Source organism: Cavia porcellus, unplaced genomic scaffold, assembly GCF_034190915.1.
Source record: "Cavia porcellus strain 051 isolate PalLab524CR breed Dunkin Hartley unplaced genomic scaffold, mCavPor4.1 scaffold_27, whole genome shotgun sequence".
Classification (NCBI taxonomy): Eukaryota; Metazoa; Chordata; class Mammalia; order Rodentia; family Caviidae; genus Cavia; species Cavia porcellus.
This window is the reverse complement of record NW_026947510.1, coordinates 6,433,450-6,453,883: the sequence shown is the minus strand read 5'-3', so window position 1 is coordinate 6,453,883 and position 20,434 is coordinate 6,433,450. Positions and strand designations below refer to the sequence as shown.

The window sequence follows — 20,434 nt, the reverse complement described above, 5'->3', positions numbered from 1 at the left end:
TCACACTCTGTTCTCTATGAATCTGACTGCTCCAGACATCGCATGTGAGTGGCATCACACAGGACTTGTGCTTTTATGTCTGGTTATTTCGGGCAGCACAGCGTCCTCAGGGTTCCCCCATGCTGTGCAGGCGCCCACATTTCCTTCCCCTCTGATAAAGGCTGTGTGAATCCCTATGCTGGATCCTTTTGTGTCTGTACCCAGAAGAGGCATGGCTGGGTCAGAGGGTAGTTTCATGTTTAAAAAATTTTATTGGTACATTTTAGATACACATAATGATGCCATTCATCATAGGGAATCTGTACCTGCACATGATATATTTTGCTGTTTCTTTTTTTTCCCATTCCCTTCCCTTCCCTTTAACCCCACTTCCCCTCCTTATCATGTTTGATCAAGGGAAACACCACATTTTCTGCATCAGCGGTACTGTTTTATTTTCCCGCCAGCATAGCACTAGGGTTCTGATTTCTTCACACCTCACCAACACTTGTGAGCTCAACCCTTTCCACAGGTCCTATCTTTCACACTTCCCTCATTGCTGGAACACAACAGCCAACACCCACAACTTAGAAAGAGAGATCTATCAGCCCAGGGTCCTTTTACTCAATGCGAATGGAAAGCATGAAGTGGCAAAGGGCCGCTCTGCTAGCAGTGCTGATGTCACCAAATGACACCAGGTAATGCTGGATGCCCACAGCTGACACAGCCAGCTGCTGGTCACTGCCACTGCTAGCTATCACCTTCCAAAGGCACTTTGTGCTGGGCACTGTAGGTCAACTGTGCTGGGCACCATGTTTCTGCCCCTGGTCTTCATTGGTGCAGCCTCTGAAGCTCTTTGGTAACAGTTTTGAGTGCTTATTGCTCTTTTTTGAAATGACTCCTCTGTCCACACTACTCAGGATAAAAATCTCACATAGATTTATAGGACTTTTGCAGCCCATACTACCTGAGAAGTACATCATGAACAGGTTTACAGCCAAAGCAAGTATTTTAACAGGGCCTGTGTGGCAGGCCATGGATCCAGTACATTGGAGGGAGACTAAACCCAGGAAGTGGCTGCGGATGCTGCCTGTATAGGACCTGCAGGCCTGTGGCATGACAGGTAGGGATGAAAGCTTGCTGTGAACGCTGGGTGTGCAAACAAAGGGTCCAGAGCCCTGATTACACTCCAAGGCTCCCCCTCCCTTCTTCACAAAGACAACAGCAACATCTGGAGTGAGTGCCGGGAGGGGAGGGACGGAGGGGCAGCGCGCTTCCTGTCTCGCTGCACTCATGTTGGAGTGGAGGTTTAATAGCCAGGGAGGACAATGAAGCAAACTGTCCCCATTCACTGGGAGGGGTGAGGGGGAGCAAAGAGAAGGGATGGGAAGGGATGGACAACTGTGGGCCAAATCACACACCCCCTCCAGCTGGTGCAAGGAAAAATGAGAGTAGCAATTGCTTCTGTCTGTGTTACAGTGACGCACCTCCTCCAACCAGACCCCACCTCCTAACAGCAAATCAGCTATCAGCCTCCGTAACTGAATCACCTTCGAAAAGCACCACCTGTGAACACATGAGCCTTTGGTGAATATTTTAGCTCTACACCATAACATGTACTGTTTAGCTGTCTCATTGCTGGGTCAAGACTCCTGACACTGGCAACTTTAACAGGTTTATTTGGCTTATGGTTTCAGAAGTTTTGATCCATGGTTGGCCAGTTCCAAGGCAGGAACATCACAACAGAAGAGGGCAAGAGAACAAAGCTGCTCACTTTAGAGGCAGGGAAAGGTAGCCAGAAAGAAAGGGGTCAAGAAACAGACACAGTCCCCAAGGTCACATGATCATTCATCACATAAAAAAGTGGGCTCTACTGACTCCCTACACAGTGCTCTAGCCAACTAAACTGACACTGTGGTGTGCAAGGTCCTCACAGCTCTGTCTCAGCCTAGCCTGGCTGACTGGAGAGAAAGGGCGAAATGGTGCATTGTAGGGTAAGTGAATGGACAATCAATGGATGGAGTCCTTGGTGTAAGTGGGCAGGTAGCTGGGGAGGGTCAGCGACGATGGGTGTCAGGGGGACCTCAGGGCTGGTAGGTGGGGGAGCAGAGAAGAAAGGATGTCACCCAGACTAGAGCCAATTATAGAACAACTATAATCAAGACACAGAATTTATACTATTATTTTATGATGGTCACACAGAGTTAAACAAAAGAAAGTGCAGGAAATCTGTCCACAACACTAAAGACCCAGAATATTCAGCCAAGGACCTGGATTCCACAGCAGTGTCCTGCATGAGTCCAGATGAAGACCTAGAGCCCATGACAATGCCTCCCACTAGTCCAACTGGAGGTCTAGAGCCCATTACAAGGACTCATGCCAATCGGTCTTACAGATCTGTGATGGGAAGGCCCAACGGTCAGCAGTGGAAGCTAGAAAATTTGTGTCAGCGGGGTGAAGGAGCTGTGTTGGTAGGTTTCTACACTGGAGCTGAGAAGTCACGCTCATAAATAAAGACCAGGGCTGCTCTGAAAAGCACCACAGCCATCCTCAGTGACACAGAGACCCCGAGCTCCTCCGACGATAAGAACAGTCGAGTGCATGCCAGGAAGCCAGCGTGACAAGTTTCTCCTGGAGATTAAACAGCACACGTCTTCCCCTCTGGAGCCAGGAAGTGATGCTCTATGTAAGGACCAGAGCTCCCCGAAAGTGAAACACAGCCACTCTCATCACCAAGGTCCTGAGCTCCTCCAACGACAATGGTCGAACTCACACTGGGGAAGCTAATCATGATGCAGTCCTCCAGGAGAACCAATGGCTCAAACAGCGACATGTAGGAGAACCCACAACACCTAGCTTCTCCTTCTCCACGTCTCTATTTATGCTGGCAACTTTCCTCAGGTGGAACATCTATGCTCAGCACTATGCTGATTTAATTCAGCTGGCGTTAAGTTGACCACCAGTTTTTAATCCGTAACAGCGATCCCTGCATCAGCCCTCATACAGAAACGCTGTGTGCTTGGTCCATGGCCTCCCACAGGCAGACAGATATCACCTCTTTCTGTTATCCATCCACTCTGCCTGCCATCCTCTGCCTGGCTGGGATCACCAAGGACTGTGGAGAGCTGCAGCCTGGTTGCCCAGCTGGGCTCACAAGCAGAGCTGGGAGGCAGACAGAACAGGCATTTTAAGTGCTTTCAAAGTGCACAGCTGGCACTTGCAAGCCACTGGGAGGAGATTGGGTAATCAATTGTAGGGCTGCTGCAAGCTCCCCATTTTGCTATCCATTCTGGATGCCGTGAAGAACACAAGCACTGCTCCAGACACTTCCACTCCTGTGCAGTTCCCTACTACAGGGCCCAAAGTGCAAGTAATACCCTCTGGGCATGTGACCTGCATCTGGCCAATCAGAGCACCTCATCCTTTAGGTCAGAATCATTGGTTCAAAGAGACACATGTGCCCTAAAGTTGGCCAATGAAATCCCTACCTGGATGCATGTCAAGTCATGGGATTGCTAAACTAATAAATCCAGAGCTGGGATTCATCCTTGACCCCAATTTGGGCCTGAGAACGAAGCCTACACAGAAGACAGAGGGGAAGGACAGACTCCTCCTCTGGTGACCTCATTGGAGCAGCTGGATCAGACCATGCCAGAGGGCAGACATAGCCTTGGATTTTTCTGTTTGCACGAGCCAAGCAGTCAGTCTGTCTCTTTCCCTCTCCACTCCAGTTTCAGTTTCCCCCATATTTGAGAGCACTAACAAGAGACATGCTCAGGTATTTCCTGCTGTGGTCTTTCAGCCAGATGCAATGATGGCCTCTATGATGCCAGTTTCCCCAGCAGCCCAGCTGGGAGAGTATCCCGAGGGGCTGGTGGTAGCCCCGTAGGAACCTCTGTGTAACTGGCACCCCGTGCTTCACTGACCAGGCAGTCAGCTACCTCGGTTCTGCACCAGGCTCCAGACATCAAGCTCCCGGGCCTCTCTGATGAGCCTAACCCACAGAGGCGACTGAGTCACAGAGCTTGCATCTGGCACCACCCAGGCAGCACTGTGTACTTGGCAAGTGATCCCACATCCTTGTCCCCAGGCCTCACCTCACAGCATTGAGATGTATGTCGGTGCAGAAATGATCACTCCCTGTGCCCAGGCCAGAAGCATCAAGGTCTGCTGTGTGCTTGTCCCTGTGGCTGGGCTGTGCCCTGGGACCCTCACTCAGCTAGTGTGGCCCCAGCCCCAGTGATTCAGTGAGGTGATAAGAACAAGTCATACGTTCCATGCAGCCCACATGCAGAGGAAGCAGGCAGGCAACAGGTACCCAAGGGCAGAAGGGTACAGGCGGCCTTCCCTGCTCCCAAACTGTCCAGGCCCTCAGCCCCTGGGAACACTGTTCCTGATGATTTCGCTGTGGTTGACTTCTTCTAGTCCTGCAGCTCTAGTTCCACTGTCCTTCCCACCCACTCACTCACTCCCAGCAATGCCCTGCCACCCTTTATTTTCCTTATGGCACCTGGGTCCATCTGCAGTCACCTTATTTACTGTTGTTGTTGTTGTTTTTAGTCCCTTCCACCATCAGCATTCTGTCCTCTGCCCCAGCCATGGCTACTCTGGAGCCCCAAGAACTCTCAATGCACCGAGTGGGCACTTCCACCCTGCACAGGCCCCTGACATGGCTCCAGCAGCCTCAAATCCCAGCCAGCCCTGATAGCCGAAGGTCTTAGGGCCTTGGAGCTGATGTGGGGAGTGCAGCAATCACAAGGCGCTGCTGCTGCATAATTAAGCCTGATCACCTTAGAGCAAGTGAGGGCTGATTGCAGCCACCGCCTGATTTTAGCGATGGTGGGGCTGCCCTCCCTTGGGGACCTCAAGAGGGTAACCGAGGCAGGGCTGATTGTGCTGGAAAGCTGGGAGCGAGGGAATCAATATCCAGGCCACATCACCTCCAAAGAGGACCACATTTGCTAAATTTGTTTCCCATGCAATTTTGTGATTACCCTGATTTCTCTTTAGAAACTGAGCCAGTGGCTGAGCTTAGTGCCTGTAGTCCTGGCTGTCAGGAAGGGCCTGCTCGGGAGCAGGAGGAGCACATGATTTATGAACCACTGTCAGGGCCCTGGGAATGAATGGAGAGCGTCTTGGGTGACTCGTGTGTGCCACAGCTTCTTGGTCTTCAGCCAAGATGACCCCAACCTCACAGGACCCTGGGGAGGCCAGCTTCCCTCACTGGCAGGGATCAGACAGCGGCTAAACATCTTCAAGTGCACCATGGGCATGGACCAGCCTTGCCCGGACATGTAGGAGATGAGCAGTGCAGGGATGCACCCCACCTTCTGTGGCCATCTCGACACTAGAATCTTCGTAGCCAATTGCCACTCCCAGCCTCTGGGATAGTGTGGCCACCCAATCTGCAGTGAAGAAATGAGCCTGGAACTTGCCCCAGACCAGGGTTCCACCCCTGCAGAGGCTGCCCCAGCACCTTCACTGCCATGAGAGCAGCAGAGTCTGCTAGAAAGGCCCACAGCTCCTTCATAGGCTCCTTGGCTATGACAGACTCCATGCAGCTACTGTGATAAGAAAGCATTTCTGTCTACGGCAGAATCCCAAGACAACTTGGGCTAAGCTGCGAATCTGCACTGAACAAAGGGACAGGGATTCCCACCCCATTGTGACAGGCTGGGGACCAGGCTCCGAGCTGGGGTGCCCAATGTGTGAGTCACCTAGGGTGCCTCCAATGGGGCTTGGCAGGGACATCTTTCAGTCTCAGCTGAGGACTGTGATGTGTCAGTAGGGCTAGGCGTCCCATCCCAGTGACCCAGCATCTTCCCTGGGGGAATTGGAACACCTGTAGTCATGGGGAACAGGTGTCTATGACTCTATTTGATGTTTTCAGACAGTATTGCTATGTAGCCCAGGTTGGTCTCAAACTCACAGCAATCCTCCTGTTTCAGCCTGTGAAGTTCTCAGGTGCCAGCCATGGTGTGACTCAACCCACTGCCCTGCCAGGGGCTGCAGGCAGGAGCCACAGCAGTGTCTCTCCCAGGCTGTCCTGAGTGTGTCTGTGTCACCCTGCTGTTGCCATTGGACCACCTAGCCAGGAGTCCCAGGCCCCAAGACACTTCACAGCAAGAAAACCCAGAGCCAGAAGCTTTAGCAAAAATGTTTAATCTCTCCTTAATGTGTGTGTTTATTTACAAGTACTAAATCTGAAGAACAGTAAAATAGGAAACCGCTGTATATTTACATATCAGCGGGCAGAGCACCAGCCCGCAGTGCTGCTTCCAGAGAGGCAGCGCTGAGGGCCGGAAGCTCAGCCCGTACAAGTGACCGTTCTTCTTTTGGGTTGGGGTTCTGCGGCATTAAAGGACAGCTAGTTGTGGGCTTTGTCTTAAAAATATCTTTTTCTTTCTCTAAATATATCTATTCTAGCTTGTGTAGCACCAACAAGTGAGCTATCAGATCTGGGCTGGGAAGGACACGTGGGGGCAGGGCCCTCAGCAAGGGGACTGGAGGGGCAGGGGCTGGACACCGGCCACCCCTGGGGCTTCATGCTGTGCATCCTGGGGCACCTGGGCCCCTCTTGCATGCCACCCACTGTGGCCCCCAGGCCAATGGAGAACAGGCAGGTGGTGCAGGGCCAGCTGGAGGTATTGGCAGCCTCACACCCAGAGGCTGGGTTAGGGAAGGGAGCCTAGTGTTAGGAGAGGCGGGAGCAGCTGGGAGAAGCAGGACCACAGTGGCTAGCAATACCAACAGCGCCCACCCTAGTCTGAGGAGCAGAAGTAGTCTCTGACCAGGGCTCTAGGCCACCTCGGAGTTTGCAGCACCCAGCAAATCAGCAGGAAGTGACACAGGGTGCTTAGTTCAAATCCGAGGGTGCTACAGATTGGGGATCATGGAGACTAGCGACAAAAGGAAATGAGGGCTCAAGCCCAGGATCTGGCAGGTGATGTGGGCCCCGCAGAGACACTCGAGGGAGACCCGCTGTCCTCTCTCACAGCATGCTTAGAATTAGCTGGATCAACGTGTATGTAAACAGATTTGCTAAAGTGCTTGCGAGCAGATGCCATGAGCTTGGCTGTGGCCAGGGGCCCCATGGAAGTCGGGCCAGGCAGGGATGGGTGGTCACACCCTTCTACTTCCCACCAATGCTGCCCACAAGGATGAGGCCACCTGGCTGAACCGAGCAGGGCAGGAACAGCCCAGAGGCCTGGGGAAGAGCAGGGTGGAACTGCACTGAGGGGTGTGTGGGAGCCAAGGGGCCTGCACAGCCCAGGTGGGACTGGAAGAACTGTGGGCTTCACTTTGAAGCTCATGTCCAGGGAAGACTTCAGGGGAAAATGAGGCACGGCATGAGAATGCACAGGTACACCAGGGAAGGGAATCCTGGAGGACATTAGGGTTACATCTCCGGCCAGGCCAGCCTTAGCTCCGGCCTGTGGGGAATTAGCAGGGCTGGAGGCAGCTTGGAGTGGGGTGCCCAGGCCCCTCGGCGCCCCATGGGGTGGAAGGGCTCCCTGAGTCAGAAGTTCACCAACTGCACAATGACCCCCTCACTAGGGACTGGCTCCTGACCTGACCTCCCAGGAGCCACAACTGGCTCACGTGGCTTGAGGTGGGGGGACCCCAGGGCTGGAAGCCTGTGGGTGCAAGGCATGCTGCCCTCAGCACTGAGGCTGGGGCTGGCCACAGTTAGCTGTCCCTTAATGTCCGTTAGAATCTTTAGTACCATCGAAAAAGTGAACTCGAAAAGGGGGTGGGCTGCTTGTATGCTTGTACAAGTGACTGATTAATTAAAAAAAAAACATTAAAAAGGGTCTAACCACCTCTAGATTCAACACTTGCAGTTTGAAAAAGATCAACTCAGACTAAACGCTAGCACAATCATGCAAATCCATGGGCCCTACGCGCCCCAGAAACTCTCAGGGGCCGGCAGCAGGTTGGGGCTCTCGACTCCTTCATCCACAGCAAGTGTAGGGTGCCAGGCAGAGGCGGCCAGGCTTCGAGGCACTGCTCTGCCCCGGAAACCCGACCACTCTCTTCCTGCCACCTGGTAGTGCTCTCCCACCACCTGGGCTTTCTTCTAAACTGCTTTTTCAGAATTCTCCTTTTGTAACTATACAGTACCCCACTGGGGCTGGAGATGAGGCCAGAGCCACATATATATATACACACACACATATATATATATGTACAGGGTTCTGATAAAAACTTGTTCACTTGCCCACTGGGGCAAGGGGGTGGCAGCCAACTCCAGGCCTTTAGTTCCTGCCTGGTGTCGCAGCCCAAGCTGTCCAGGCCAGAAGGGCCCAGCATTCCTGCTGCCCAGGCAGAGGGCAACGGGGTTTCCTGTTTCCCTTTAAAACCAAACAGTCCCCAGTGTCCCACTGCTCAGAAAGGGCCAAAGTGGAAGCCATGGGGGAAGGTGCAGAGAGCAAGGGCTCCGCAGTCTGGATCTCAGCCCACCTTCGGGCTACCGCTCAGGAGCAAGAGGAGAGGGGAATAAATAACGGGAACATGCGCTCTGTGGCTGGAGCCCCAGGTCCGGCAGCTCCCAGAGGCACAGCCCTGAGGACAGAGGGGTTTGCCTGTCCGTCCATCCACGAGTCCCTCAGAGCCACAGGCATCCCCTCCATAGGAGGGGACAGAGCCTCCCAGGCAGGTGGACATGGCGCTCCAGCCTTGGCCGCGCAGAGCACGCGGTGAATCTGAGGATGGTGAGGGGCGGCGAGCATGGGATGCTGGACATGGAAGGCAAGATGGCTTCGGCTCATCTCACCAGCCCAGGCGTGTGCCCCGCCCATTGGTTGTCAGCTGGGCCCCAATCCTCAGACTTGATCCGCTGGCAGCAGCTGAAGAGGACATGACTACTGACCCCAGCCCTGTGCTCTGCCTCCAAGGAACAGGCAGGCTCCTGCCCTTTCTGGGGATGTGGGGCTCTAGCCCTGGCCTCATGCCATGGAGGCCATCTCCACTCCTGTGAAGGCCCCAGGCAGCTCTGGCAGGCAGCAAAGGTCCCTGGGCAGAGGTGGCCAGGCAGGTGCCATCACACCACACTGACAAAAGCTCCGCCATGCCGTGAAGGCCCAGGAAGGGGGGCCAGGAAGATGGTAGCTGTGTGCCAGCCCCAAGCACCTCCTGGTTCTCAGCATGTTGGGCATAGCTGGTTCCAAGGGTCCCTGCTCTGCAGGCCTCTGGCTTCACCTCCTGCTGGGTGGTCACCGGCTCGGGCTCAGCTGCTCAGGGCCATCGTGTCCACTACCTGCTCCAGTTTGCTGCGTAGCCGCTGCCTCCTCGACTGCTCATCCTTCTCCAGGGCCCCCAAGATCTACAGGTACAGCGGAGAAGTTGAGGGCAGGGCTCAGAGGAGACCCAGCATAGCTACCTGTCACCAATAGTGTGCATGACACAGGGCCCTTCCATCCCTCCCTCCTGGACTTCTCTGCACTTTTACATGGACACAGGGCTCCTCTGCTCCTCAGCCTCTGGGGTCACTGGGACCCCCAATGCTGGTCTTTCTCCTCCTCCTTGGTTGTCACCTGAGCCACCCCGCACCACCATCTGTCCTCTCTGCCCTTGTCTCGTAGGTGCTACCTCCTAACCTTGGCCTGAAAACCCCTCTGCTCAGCAGTGACCTCCATACTGAATAGGGTGCTTAGAGTTCTGCTGCCTTTGAACCTAAAGATCTGGACCTCAGACCAGTGTCTCTTATGGGTTCCTCACCTCCAGCTGGCTGCCTGATCTCTCACTTGGGTCACCCAGAAGCCACCCAGCCTCACCAGTTCTGACTGCAGCAAGCAGGCCTGGCCCCCTGCTTCTCAACTTCCAAGATCCCTGCCTGACTCGAGGAAGTAGGCTAAGTGGCCCAAAGCCTACACTAACAGAAAGGGTTGCCTCCCCAGTCAGCCCCAGTCATCTCCTGCATCCTCCTGTGGACTGCCACCCAGCCCACTCCAGCTTCAGTGCCTTGGAACCGACTACAGATGCCCTGCCTGTGCCCCATGGCTCCCAAACATAGCCCAGGAGTCAGCTGTCTCATGGGCAGAGACAGGGAGGCTTCCAGCCTCATCCCAAGTCAGCAGAAACACAAAAGGATGCAGCCTCCTGGAGCCAGCCCCCTCTTTCAGCCCTGTGAACCCTGCACAGGTCCTGCTGGAGATGGGAGGTGCAGCCACCCCCTCTCCCCTCTTATGTGACCCTACGAACCTTGAGCAGGAAGGGCAGGGCCCAGCAGAGACAACCAACCCTTCTGCCTACACACAGCTCACCTCATCCTTATACTTGGTTATGTAGGAGTAGATCTCATGCAGGGCGCTCATGCTGTTGAACTGGCTCAGATGTAGCCGGGACTGCTCAGCCAGGTAGGCACTCATGTCTTGATCACTGATAGCAGGCATCTTGGCGATATCAGCGTAGTACCTATGAGTGGCCAGGAGTGAGGGCCCTGCCCCGATCGTGTCTCCCAGCCCCTCCCCACACCTGCTGCTCTACCTCTCCACCCAGCTCTTGTAGTTGGGGATGTCCTTTGCATAGAGCAGCTTATTGGAGGGTGAGTCCTTGCCCAGCTTGTGCTCTGATGTAGAGCAGGAGTCCATGAAGGTCTGGGCCACCACCGACAGGCAGGCATCCGTGATGCTGTTCTTGTGGATGTCGAACACGAACTGCGGGTTCTTGATCACATTCACCCAGAAGCGCAGAGGTAGGCTGCAGACATGCAGGCCTGGAAGGTCAGCTACTGCCCTAGGGTCCCACTTCCCCTCTGAACTGCACAGGAGGATCAGGCCTCCTGACCCTGGCTTCCAAAAACAGTGTGGTGCCATCTGACAGAAGAAGGTCCCAGGGTGGGGACTGTATCCTGCTACCTGGTACCTCTCATACAGCATGCTCAGGGTGTGTGTGGTCCCCTACATCGTAGCATCCAGGATGCAGACCTGGACCTACACACTGTCCTTGCTCCTGGCCTGCATGCCATGCAGGGACCCATAGCTCAGCTCTGGAGCTGAGTTCCCAGCCCTGGGTCCATACTACCACCACAGAGATGGCCAACACAGGCCACCAAATGAAGTTGAAAACTGAAATCCCTGGTCATCACTGGGGCAAGGACCATGGCACCCTGAGCTGTGTGGGACACACCGAGCACTTACCAGTTGCTCTTCCAGGTATGGCGCACATCGGCATCGTGGATCTGGTGCTTGTCTGCCTGCTCATCCAGGAAGTCAAACATGTACTTGATGGCCAATGGCAGGGCTGAGCCTCGGTGTGCTGTGCTGAAGATGGTCTCAAACAGGTCATCCACAAATTTCTGCAGTGTGCCCTGCAGGCAGGCAAGGGTGCAAAGATCTAGTGCGCCACCAGCAACCCCCAGGGCACCTGAGCAGGGCCTGCTCCCAGCGCCCAGCAGGGCAGCACACTCAGCAGGTGCCATGCCATTCCCACACGGCTTCCACCTACCTTGGTGGCCAGCAGCCGGGTCAGGTAGATCTCTGAGACCATCTTGCTGCCTCGGTCGCCCTCACGCTGGTCCAGGTGGTCGTGGTTCTTCACCAAGTGCCACAGCTTGGTGCCACTCTCCAAGTCAGGTGTGATCATGGGTGTGCGTGAGCGCAAGCTGTCGGGGCTGCTGGCCGTACGCAGCATGCTCTCTGTGGGACCCGGACCTGTCAGTGGGTGGCCTGTGTCCCCACCTGTACGGCTGCACCCAGGCCTGCCTCATCTGAACCCCGGGACCTGCACCCACCTCCCTGGGTGCTGGAGACGGCTGAGGCTAGGAGGCAGCATTACAGGGTGGACACATGGCATGGGGCATGACACAATCACCAGCCTGCAAATGTGGGCCATGACCATGTTTGGCATTTGTCTTGGCATTTGTCCAGGTCAAGGGCTGCCCTGTCCCTGCCTTGCCCCTTACCATATCTGCTGAGGGATTTGGTGAAGGTGGAGGAGTTGGAAATATTGTAGGCAGATGTCTGCTTGGGCACCAGCGCCACTGATGATCCATCTGTCACCTGAGGGCAGAGAGTGGGGACATAATGATCCACAGGATGCCATGGAGATGCCTGCCCACCCTCGGGGCCTGAATGACACCACTGCCCCAAGCCCAGAGGTGGGTCACATCACCACCCTGAGCCAGGCTGCTGAAACAGTGCCCAGAATGGTGAACCCAGGACCTTTGCCCGTCCTGACCATCTGCTGCCAGCCACAGGCTGGACTGTCTTCTCACCAGCAATCCCGACACTAACACCAATGCTGCTGTGGTGCCCAAGAGACACACAGCCAGACAGGGTCACCTGATAGTGGGCCAGCGTGTTCAGCCTCTTCCAGTCATTATCAATCTTGGTGGTGACGTCCTCGTCCTGCAGGATGATGCGTGCCATGCGGCCCTGGCGCCACTCTGTAGGGAACAGGACACTGGAGAGTGAGGCTACAAGGCTTCATTTCCTCCTGACTACCACCCACATGTGGCCTCCCAGAAGGCAGGGGACACTGGGGGCATTAGCAGCCCGAGCCCCTGGTTCAGGGCAAGGGGGAAGTCCCAATTTATGGGCTCCAGGTTCTACTCCTCAGCCAGGAACCTGAGCCATCATGCTAGCCCTGACCCCAGGCCTTCTAGGGCTGCTGCAGGACCCTAGAGCCCTGCTCCCTGCCACATCCTCCCTCACACCCTGTGTGGCCCCAGCCCCAGATGCATCCATCCCACAACTTCTGTCCTGGCTAGAAAGCCCAGCCCCATTGCCCCTTCCCCCATGGCTTCCCACAGACCAAACCAGCGACACTGACAGTCCTGCCTAGCTCCCCACCAAGCTCAGCCCCGAGACCCCAACACACCCCACTCATGCCTCGGCATACCAGGGTACCCTTCCCAGAACCCCAGCCCAGCAGCAGCCCCTCTGCTCACCAAGGTCCATGTCCCCTGCCTTGGGCCGCTGGGAGTAGGGCACTCCCTTGTACACAGCATCCAGCAGCTTCTCCTTGACCTGTGTCACCGTGTCGCAATTCAGTCCCTTCACCGGCACTTCAGGCGCATTCTCATTCTCCGGGTTCACACAGTTCAGGGTCTATGGGGAAGAGGAGGGGCAGCATCAGCTCCCACCTCTTGGCTTCACTGGCTGGGGGCGGGAGAAGGGTCAGGGCCTGGACACAAGGCCCTGCCATGCTCACCAGTGTCTTATAGTCAATCTGCTGCCGGATGAGCTTGTCCTCGCTCAGGGAGTAACGTGCCTCCCCCGTGATGGCATCGATGGGGCCCTTCTCCATCTGCTGCTTGATGGCACAGTACAGCATGAAGAGCGGCTCCCCTGCGCACTCCTGTGGGGACAGGGGCATGAAAAGTGGCCAGGAGCCCAGGCTCTCAAGGCCCACAGCCCTCCCATTGAGGAGGGAAAGCAATTCGTACCAGCTCAGGCGGCAACTGTGTTCCTGTGTCAGGGATCAAGGAAGAGTGAGCAGGAAGAGATACATGGCAGAGACTGAACCCCTGCAAGTCAGTGTCAGACCCTAAATAAGCCTGGGGAGCAAGGAGAGGACCCACGCAACTAGGCAAGAGTGAAGGGTCCACGTTGTCCTGAGGCCTCCCCTAGCTGGAGCCTATCAGTCACTCAAGAGTATGCTCTTAGCACCCTCCTCAGGCAGAGCCATGACCCCAGGGGACAGCAGGTGGCACCAGCACCAAGGCACAAGAGTCCATAGTCCAGGCCTCAAGGCTGATGGGGTGGTGTGGGCACTTGGTTAGATCTACCCTGAATTTGCACTTACCCAGGCCCTTGGACCCCACACCACTGGCATGAAGGTCACCTCTTGTTCCTGCCTCAGGGTCTCTGTGACCACTGTCCCAGTGACCAGGAGCCCACTCAGGCCCATGGCCTTTCTGGGTCTTTCTCACTGCTGCCTGAGGGCTAGGCTCCTGGGCTCATCTATGAATATGGAGATTCAGTGCCCAGTAAGGAGCGGAAGAATGAAGAGATTCACATCGGCGGAACAAAATCAAAGGGCTCGCAGGCAGTGCTCAGCCAGGTCCTTCAGCCCTTGGGGGCTGCCCCTGACCACCACCTCTGCCTGTCTTGTCATTGGCAGGTTGAGTGCCCACCTCCCATTCGTTCGGGCCTGGCAGACAGGCAGCTTTGGCCCTGTAACCAGATGCTCTGGGCACCTCGTTAGCATCTGCAGTAATTAAAGAGACAGCTGCTTAGGAACGGCCGCAAGCGTAGATCATCCTGAGACCTTCAACAACACGCCTGTCTCTGAAATTACGTTTCATTTGCAAACTTGGCTTCATTAAGTCAGCAGGGAGGGAAGAGAGGGGAGGCCATCCATGGGGGTGCTTCCTGGAAATGCCATCTGACACTAGGGATCCAGGGACAAGAGGACTCCCGGGCCTGGATTCTGCAGAATGGGAAAGGCCTACAGCTAAATGTCTTAAGGTAGTTGGAGTGAGGTCACTGCCCCAAGGTCACAACATAGATGAAGTTGGGATTCAAATCCAGATCCATCTGACCCTAATACCTTACTTCTATAAACTGAAGTTTTTCAGAAAAGGTTTAGGCCAAGCCAAGCCATTCTCTCCTGAACCGGACTGCAGTCTCTGGGGCCATCACAGATTCCCCAGAGGTCATCGAGGAGAGAGGCCCAGAACCCAAGGCCTCTGAAGAGACTCGCCTTCCCTCTCTGCCTTGGTTTCCCATACAGCGAGGGCAAAGAATAAGAATTCACACTCCTCCAAGCTCCAGCTGAGAATGTATAGAAACTGCCTAAGAAAAAGTACCACTTTAGCTGCGAGTGATGGTGTATGCCTGATACTCCTGCACTTCGGGAAGCTGAGGCAGGATTGCAAGTTCAAATCCTACCTAGGCAATTTAGTGAGAATGTGCCTCAAAATTAAAAAATAAAATACAATAAGTCAAGTGAAAAAAGTGGGGAGCTGGAGATGCAGTTCAATGCAAAAGCCCTGGGTTCAATCCCCAGTTCCACAAAAAAGAAATAAAAATATTAAAATACCTCTTTTCATCTAATAAGATACTCCAGGTAAAGACATTTCAATAAACACTGATAGAGTACTTCTCCATTTGGTGGGAAAAACAAGATGGATCGCTACCTTGCACCACATATAAGTACAAATCATTTCTAGGCTATCACAGGAGCCATAAAAATGAAAGTGGGTATTTTTTTAAACTGCTATATTAAAGAATCCTAGAAAAATATGCAAAGGATAAAAGAAAGTGCAAGCTTTGCTTCAAAGAAAAAAAGGGGGGCTGATTAAGCATATGAAAAGATGCTCACTTTGCTAAAAGAAATGCCAACTAAAGATCAACTATCGATACACACTTACCAAACAGGCAAAGACAAACGCGACTAATACAGCCAATGCTAGCCCATAGTGGGAACTGACCTGACTCGGGGCATGCTTTTGGCAGCACTCAGCAGCACATATCACAGCTAAAGTGCAAGTGTGGACCCGCACTCTTCTCCCAGAAACCCTTTGTCCCATGCACGCAACAAGGCGAGATCACTGTGCCAGAAGCCAGCTAGGGCACTGGTTGCCATAGGTAAGGATCCTTTCTCCTGACACCGTCACTGTGCAGTAGGGAAATCAACAACACAGCATTCACACTGAGGAAACTCACATGACAAATACCTGCAAAGGTGGGTATCACGCTCTAAACCAGGAGGGGTGTGAGCACGGTGACCCACCAGGACACCTGCCTGAACCCATGGACAGTACTGAACCCAAGATCCCATACTCCACTACACAGTGCAAGCCTATTCCGGACCCAGTGGAAGCACCCCTGCGTGCAGTAAATGGCTCAGTGTCACTTGTTTCAGGAGACACTTCCTGCTCAAGTCATGCACCTACAAATGTAATGACTATTCTATCTAAGCACCCATGGAGCACTATAGCTATAATTTTAGTTTGAGGTGCAATGGCAAACACAGAATGAATTTCTCCATCCTTCGCTCCACTTCACGGTCAGAAGTCTTGTCCTTACTTACATCTTACGCATCAGAAGGGCCAGCCTCACTGGCGTATTAGGTGAACAGGGTTACCTGAGACCCAGCCTACGATACTGAGTCAACTACCCGGTCACCAGGACAGCAACTGAGGGACCAACGGTGGGATGGTTCACATTCCAGATGGGATGGCATGCAAGTCCACTCCAGAGTGGCACACAATTTAAAATCCATGCATCGTTTACTTCTGGTCTTCCATTTAACACCCTCATGCTACAGGTGACAGTGGGTTACTGACAATGGTAGGGGCATTGCTGTGTGGACTTTGCTTTGCTGATGGACATGGGAATGGGGTGCTTCCTCATTGTTCTGAGTAACACACACCTGTCACAGAAGACACATATGGGCTAGTTGGGCCTACAGGAGTCCCTACAGGTGACAGCAGAAAGCAGGCAGAGAGCAGAAAGGGTCGCCAGGGCAGAGGACAGGGACGAGAAGTTGGGTGTCCAATGCAGACTGATTCGGCTTTAGAAACTGACTGTGCAGGTGGAGGGTAAAACAGCCACACGGTACTATGAGTGCACTTGGCAAGATGGACCTGTGCATTTAAAAATGGTGAAGGTGGTGAACTTCATGTGCGTTTTATCATAATATAAATATTCTTCATTAGCATAAGCCAAGGTGCTGATGCACGCCTGGGAGGCTAAAGCAGGAGGATCAACCAGCTTACTGAAGACAATGTCTCAAAATTTAAAAATTTTAAAAGGTCTGGGAATACCAGGTCAGTGCAAAGGTGCTGAGTTCAGTGACTGAATGTCAGGACAGCACCATGCTGTTTGACCTCACAGCTGTGGACTGCAACTCACTGCCTGCCCAGCCTCGTGGGACAGAATCACCTTCACGTCACTAGACAGGATCACATGTCAAACTCTTACACTCAGTTACTATTGATCACAGTTCCTGTCTGCACCACAGTAAATGTGAAACTACTAAGCTGAGTGATTGTGGGCCAGAAACGGGGTACATAAGCAATCCCTGCACATGAGCAATCTCTGTACTTCAGACTCCATTTCACTAGAGCCTAAGGTGCTCTAAATAATAGTCTATCTTAAAAAAATTTTTTTGTAGCAAAGATCATAGGCCAGAAGTGTAGATGGGCTCAGGCCCAGGCCAGGCTCAGGACACTTCCTGGGTAAAAGTCAGTCAGCTTTCCTGAGGTCAGAGCCCCAGCCCATGGCCCAGCAGGTGACAGAATCCAGCCCCAATGGGGGTTTCAGGCCAGCTGTGCTGCACTGCACCCTGTCCCTCTGAGTGTGGACTTGGGATCCAGCAGTCAGCAAGTGGTTTGGTCCCGCTCGGCCTGGTTATGGCTCCCTTTCAGCTGCACCCACATTGCCTGTTGGGTTTATGGAGCCCGACTCAGCAAGCACAGAGGTAAGTTACACCTCTTCCCAAGCTGACCCTCATTCACAGGAAGCACCCACCTGTGAGCTATCTCACCAGTTCTGCACAGTAACACACTACTTCTTAGCACTCACCATGTGCCAGGGACCACTGCATACACACACACACCATGTGTCACCTCTCCGGGACCCATGAGCTTCCCTCGCCACCCACACTTTGTTCACTATAGCCCACCCCGACACCTGCACTTCTTATCCACTACCATCTACTCCCAGCGAGCAAATGCCCTGCACAGACTGACATCCGTGAGTTGGTCACCCTGTCACCTTTGAGGCAGGGGGGTGCAACGGCATCTCTCAGGAGCTGGATGGAAGTCTAAAGAGCCTGAGAGGCAGAGATGCTGGACTCAGGTGGTCACCAGCACCTGCCCTTGACCATTTGGCTACACTGCCAGTCACTGGCAGCTCAGAGCATCAACAGGGGTCCTAGAGAGCAGACAAGGGCATGTATTACACTGACCACAAACCATACTCCATGAGAGGCCTCTTTACCATGACTTCTGGCTTTTTTTAAAGAGTCAGACACCACAATCTCTGTGTCCCAATATCTAATGTGCAGCAAATTCAACCAATTCCAACCCAAAGAGAGCCCACAGGGCCTGTGTCCACCCAAGCCAAGCCATGGTCTCTCCTAAGGATAGGTAGTGCCCATCTGCCAGGGTTTGGGGAAGCTCAAGCAGCCACAGCACCCCACAATGGGAACCCCAGATTAGCCCAGAGCCTCTGAGGCCCCTGCCCAGGCCCTTCCTCCCCTGAGCTTGGTGCCCGTGTTCAAAGCCCAGCCGTTCGTTAGCTTTGCACCCTCCAATGGGTTGGGTGAGGGCTGGACGGAAGGGGCACTCATGGGCGATGGGGCAGATACATGTCCTGGGATGTTCCTGCCATCTCCAGCAGTGGCCACTTCCTCAGCACCTCCCCGAGGTGGCTGCTCCGATTTCCCTCCAGCCTCCCACCGTGCATCCCACCTGACCCCAGCCTGGCCTACCTTAAGGAACTTGTACAGGAGGAAGGTGAACCAGTTGGTCAGCATCTTCTCAGCCACCGACTCAGTCCTGGGGGAGACAGAAGAGTGTGTCATAAGCAGGCGGCACAGTCCCTGCTATCCACCCCCACCCCCACCCTACACTGGCGAGGGCGGGTAGGCACTGGCTGCTCTGGGGGCTGTTTGGAGAAGGACCCCAGCAGGCAGGCTCACCGGCGCAGGAGCAGTTTGGGGTGGTTCTTGCTCTCCAGGTTCTTCTCAATGAGATCGGACAGCAGCTGCTTGAGCACACCTGTGGCATACTCCATCTCGCCCTGCAGAGCTGTCATGATGAGCGAGGCCACGTTGCCACGGTCACGCATGGAGAAACTGCGCTGGGCCTCCAGCGTGCGGATGAAGGTGAGCAGGAAGTGTTTCTTGGTCAGTAGCTGCCCGAACAGCGTCAGTGATTTCTCCACATTGGCCTGCACCTAGGCAAGCACATGCCTGCTCATGCTCTGCTGCCGCAGAGCCACAGCAGGTCAGCCCCCACCTGGGTCTGCTGGATACCAGGACAGCATTCTCAGTCTCCTTGCTCTTATGGTGATGCCCCATATAGAACCCCTGCTCCACCCCAAAATGGGAATGAAGTTCAGAGAGGCGACAGGCCCCCAGCATGGTGTGGGAAGAAAGGTGGAGCATACAGGCAGGGTGTTTCTGGCCTACACATGGAGCCTGAGGGCTTGGGACCATTCCTCATGGTGCTCAGGTCAACAGCCTGCCACCTGGATGTCAACAATGCAGCCCAGCTCTGAGGGCATCTGTTCCTGCCAGCGGCCACAGCACACTCTGGCCAGGCTGACACCGCTCCGCACAAGGCAGTGAGCTTGCTAGCCAGGTCAGCTCTGGAACCTCAGGGGCCCAGGCCAGTGAGCAGCAGGTCCAGACAGGCGGAGGTTTATGAGGGAGAGGAGCCATGCCAAATAGGCCCCTGCTTTGCCCTCAGGCTTCAGGGTGCCCCACCATGTGCAGCCCACTGCCCTCCAACAGCTAGGCTAGGCCTCGAGCCCCAAGGAGCCGGACTGTTCCATGCAGACTTGGATTGTCCCCTCTGAGCCTAGGTACGGCCAGTGTACTTACCTCCATCTCCTTGAGCACAGGGTGGTCTTCAATCCCAGGGAAGAGCACTCGCATGGCGTAGGTGCGGTAGTCGAGGAAAGGGATGCCCGCACCATCCAGATCATTGGTCAGCTCATGGATGTCCGTCTGCAGCTCTGCAAAGGCTGTGGCCAGGCAAGGCATCAGGCGCCCCTGCACCTCCCTCAGGGCCAGGGTCCACCATGGTGTCTCCCTGTGTCCACTGCCTTGCTGGGCAGTGGGGGGATTGTACCCAAGATAATAACAGAGCAGCACTAGGACTGTTGGGCAAGGCCGCCTGTCTCTCCAGCACCTGAAGGTAGGCAGCCATGGGGTACCAGCATGTACCACTACAGGGAGTGGGCAAGGCCAGGGGCTAAGTGATGGGTAGCAAATGTCCCAGGGCCAATGGTTTCAGGGTGACCCTAGGCTCCCGGCAGCCCACACTGACACTTGCTCCATATATCTTGGGGCCCAGGCCCCCCAACACAGTTACTCCGCGCTCAGCCAGCTCTGTTTCTCAGAACAAAGGCGGGCAGGCCTGAAGCCAGGGAGCATTCCAGAGTTGTGAGCTGTGCACAGCCGTAGGGATGCACTATCTGATCCAGAGCCAGAAAAGTGGGCGGCTCCTGAAATGGTGGGGCTTTAATTAGGAGCTGGGCCTTCATCTCCTGGCACTGCTGCCTGCCAGGTGTCTGCTGATCTGTCTGGCAGCCCCAAGGCAGCCTCTGTGGACATTCATTCTCCACAACAAGACCCAAGGGATCCCAGGTCATCTTGCACCCACCCCCCACACATCCGCACCTTGTCCCTTCAGGACTGCCCACCCCCCCAAACAGGGGGCCACTTGGGTCTAGGTGGGGATGGTCCTGAAATGCAGGTCTCAAGTTTTAAGACTAGCCAAGTCCCACTGGACATGTGATGCTCGCCTGTAATCCCAGCATCCTGGAGGCTG

The 20,434-nt window shown here is 54.6% G+C and overlaps 1 protein-coding gene across 2 annotated transcripts in view; it reads right to left on the bottom strand.

The window, feature by feature from the left end:
• Positions 1 to 6,125: 6,125 nt before the first annotated feature.
• Plxna1 (plexin A1) overlaps positions 6,126 to 20,434 on the bottom strand; it is a 43,543-nt gene continuing 29,234 nt past the window's right edge. Inside the window, exons 21-32 of one of the 2 annotated variants that reach the window (XM_063237795.1) lie at positions 19,483 to 19,625; positions 18,577 to 18,833; positions 18,367 to 18,433; positions 13,135 to 13,281; positions 12,872 to 13,031; positions 12,264 to 12,367; positions 11,885 to 11,981; positions 11,428 to 11,633; positions 11,121 to 11,290; positions 10,468 to 10,680; positions 10,245 to 10,395; positions 6,126 to 9,304 (exon numbers count right to left, since the gene is read on the bottom strand). In XM_063237795.1, the coding sequence (XP_063093865.1) occupies positions 9,209 to 9,304; positions 10,245 to 10,395; positions 10,468 to 10,680; positions 11,121 to 11,290; positions 11,428 to 11,633; positions 11,885 to 11,981; positions 12,264 to 12,367; positions 12,872 to 13,031; positions 13,135 to 13,281; positions 18,367 to 18,433; positions 18,577 to 18,833; positions 19,483 to 19,625 (1,811 nt within the window). In that variant the 3' untranslated portion in view covers positions 6,126 to 9,208. The remainder of the gene's footprint in view (positions 9,305 to 10,244; positions 10,396 to 10,467; positions 10,681 to 11,120; positions 11,291 to 11,427; positions 11,634 to 11,884; positions 11,982 to 12,263; positions 12,368 to 12,871; positions 13,032 to 13,134; positions 13,282 to 18,366; positions 18,434 to 18,576; positions 18,834 to 19,482; positions 19,626 to 20,434) is intronic. The other variant, XM_063237796.1, reaches the window with a different exon arrangement.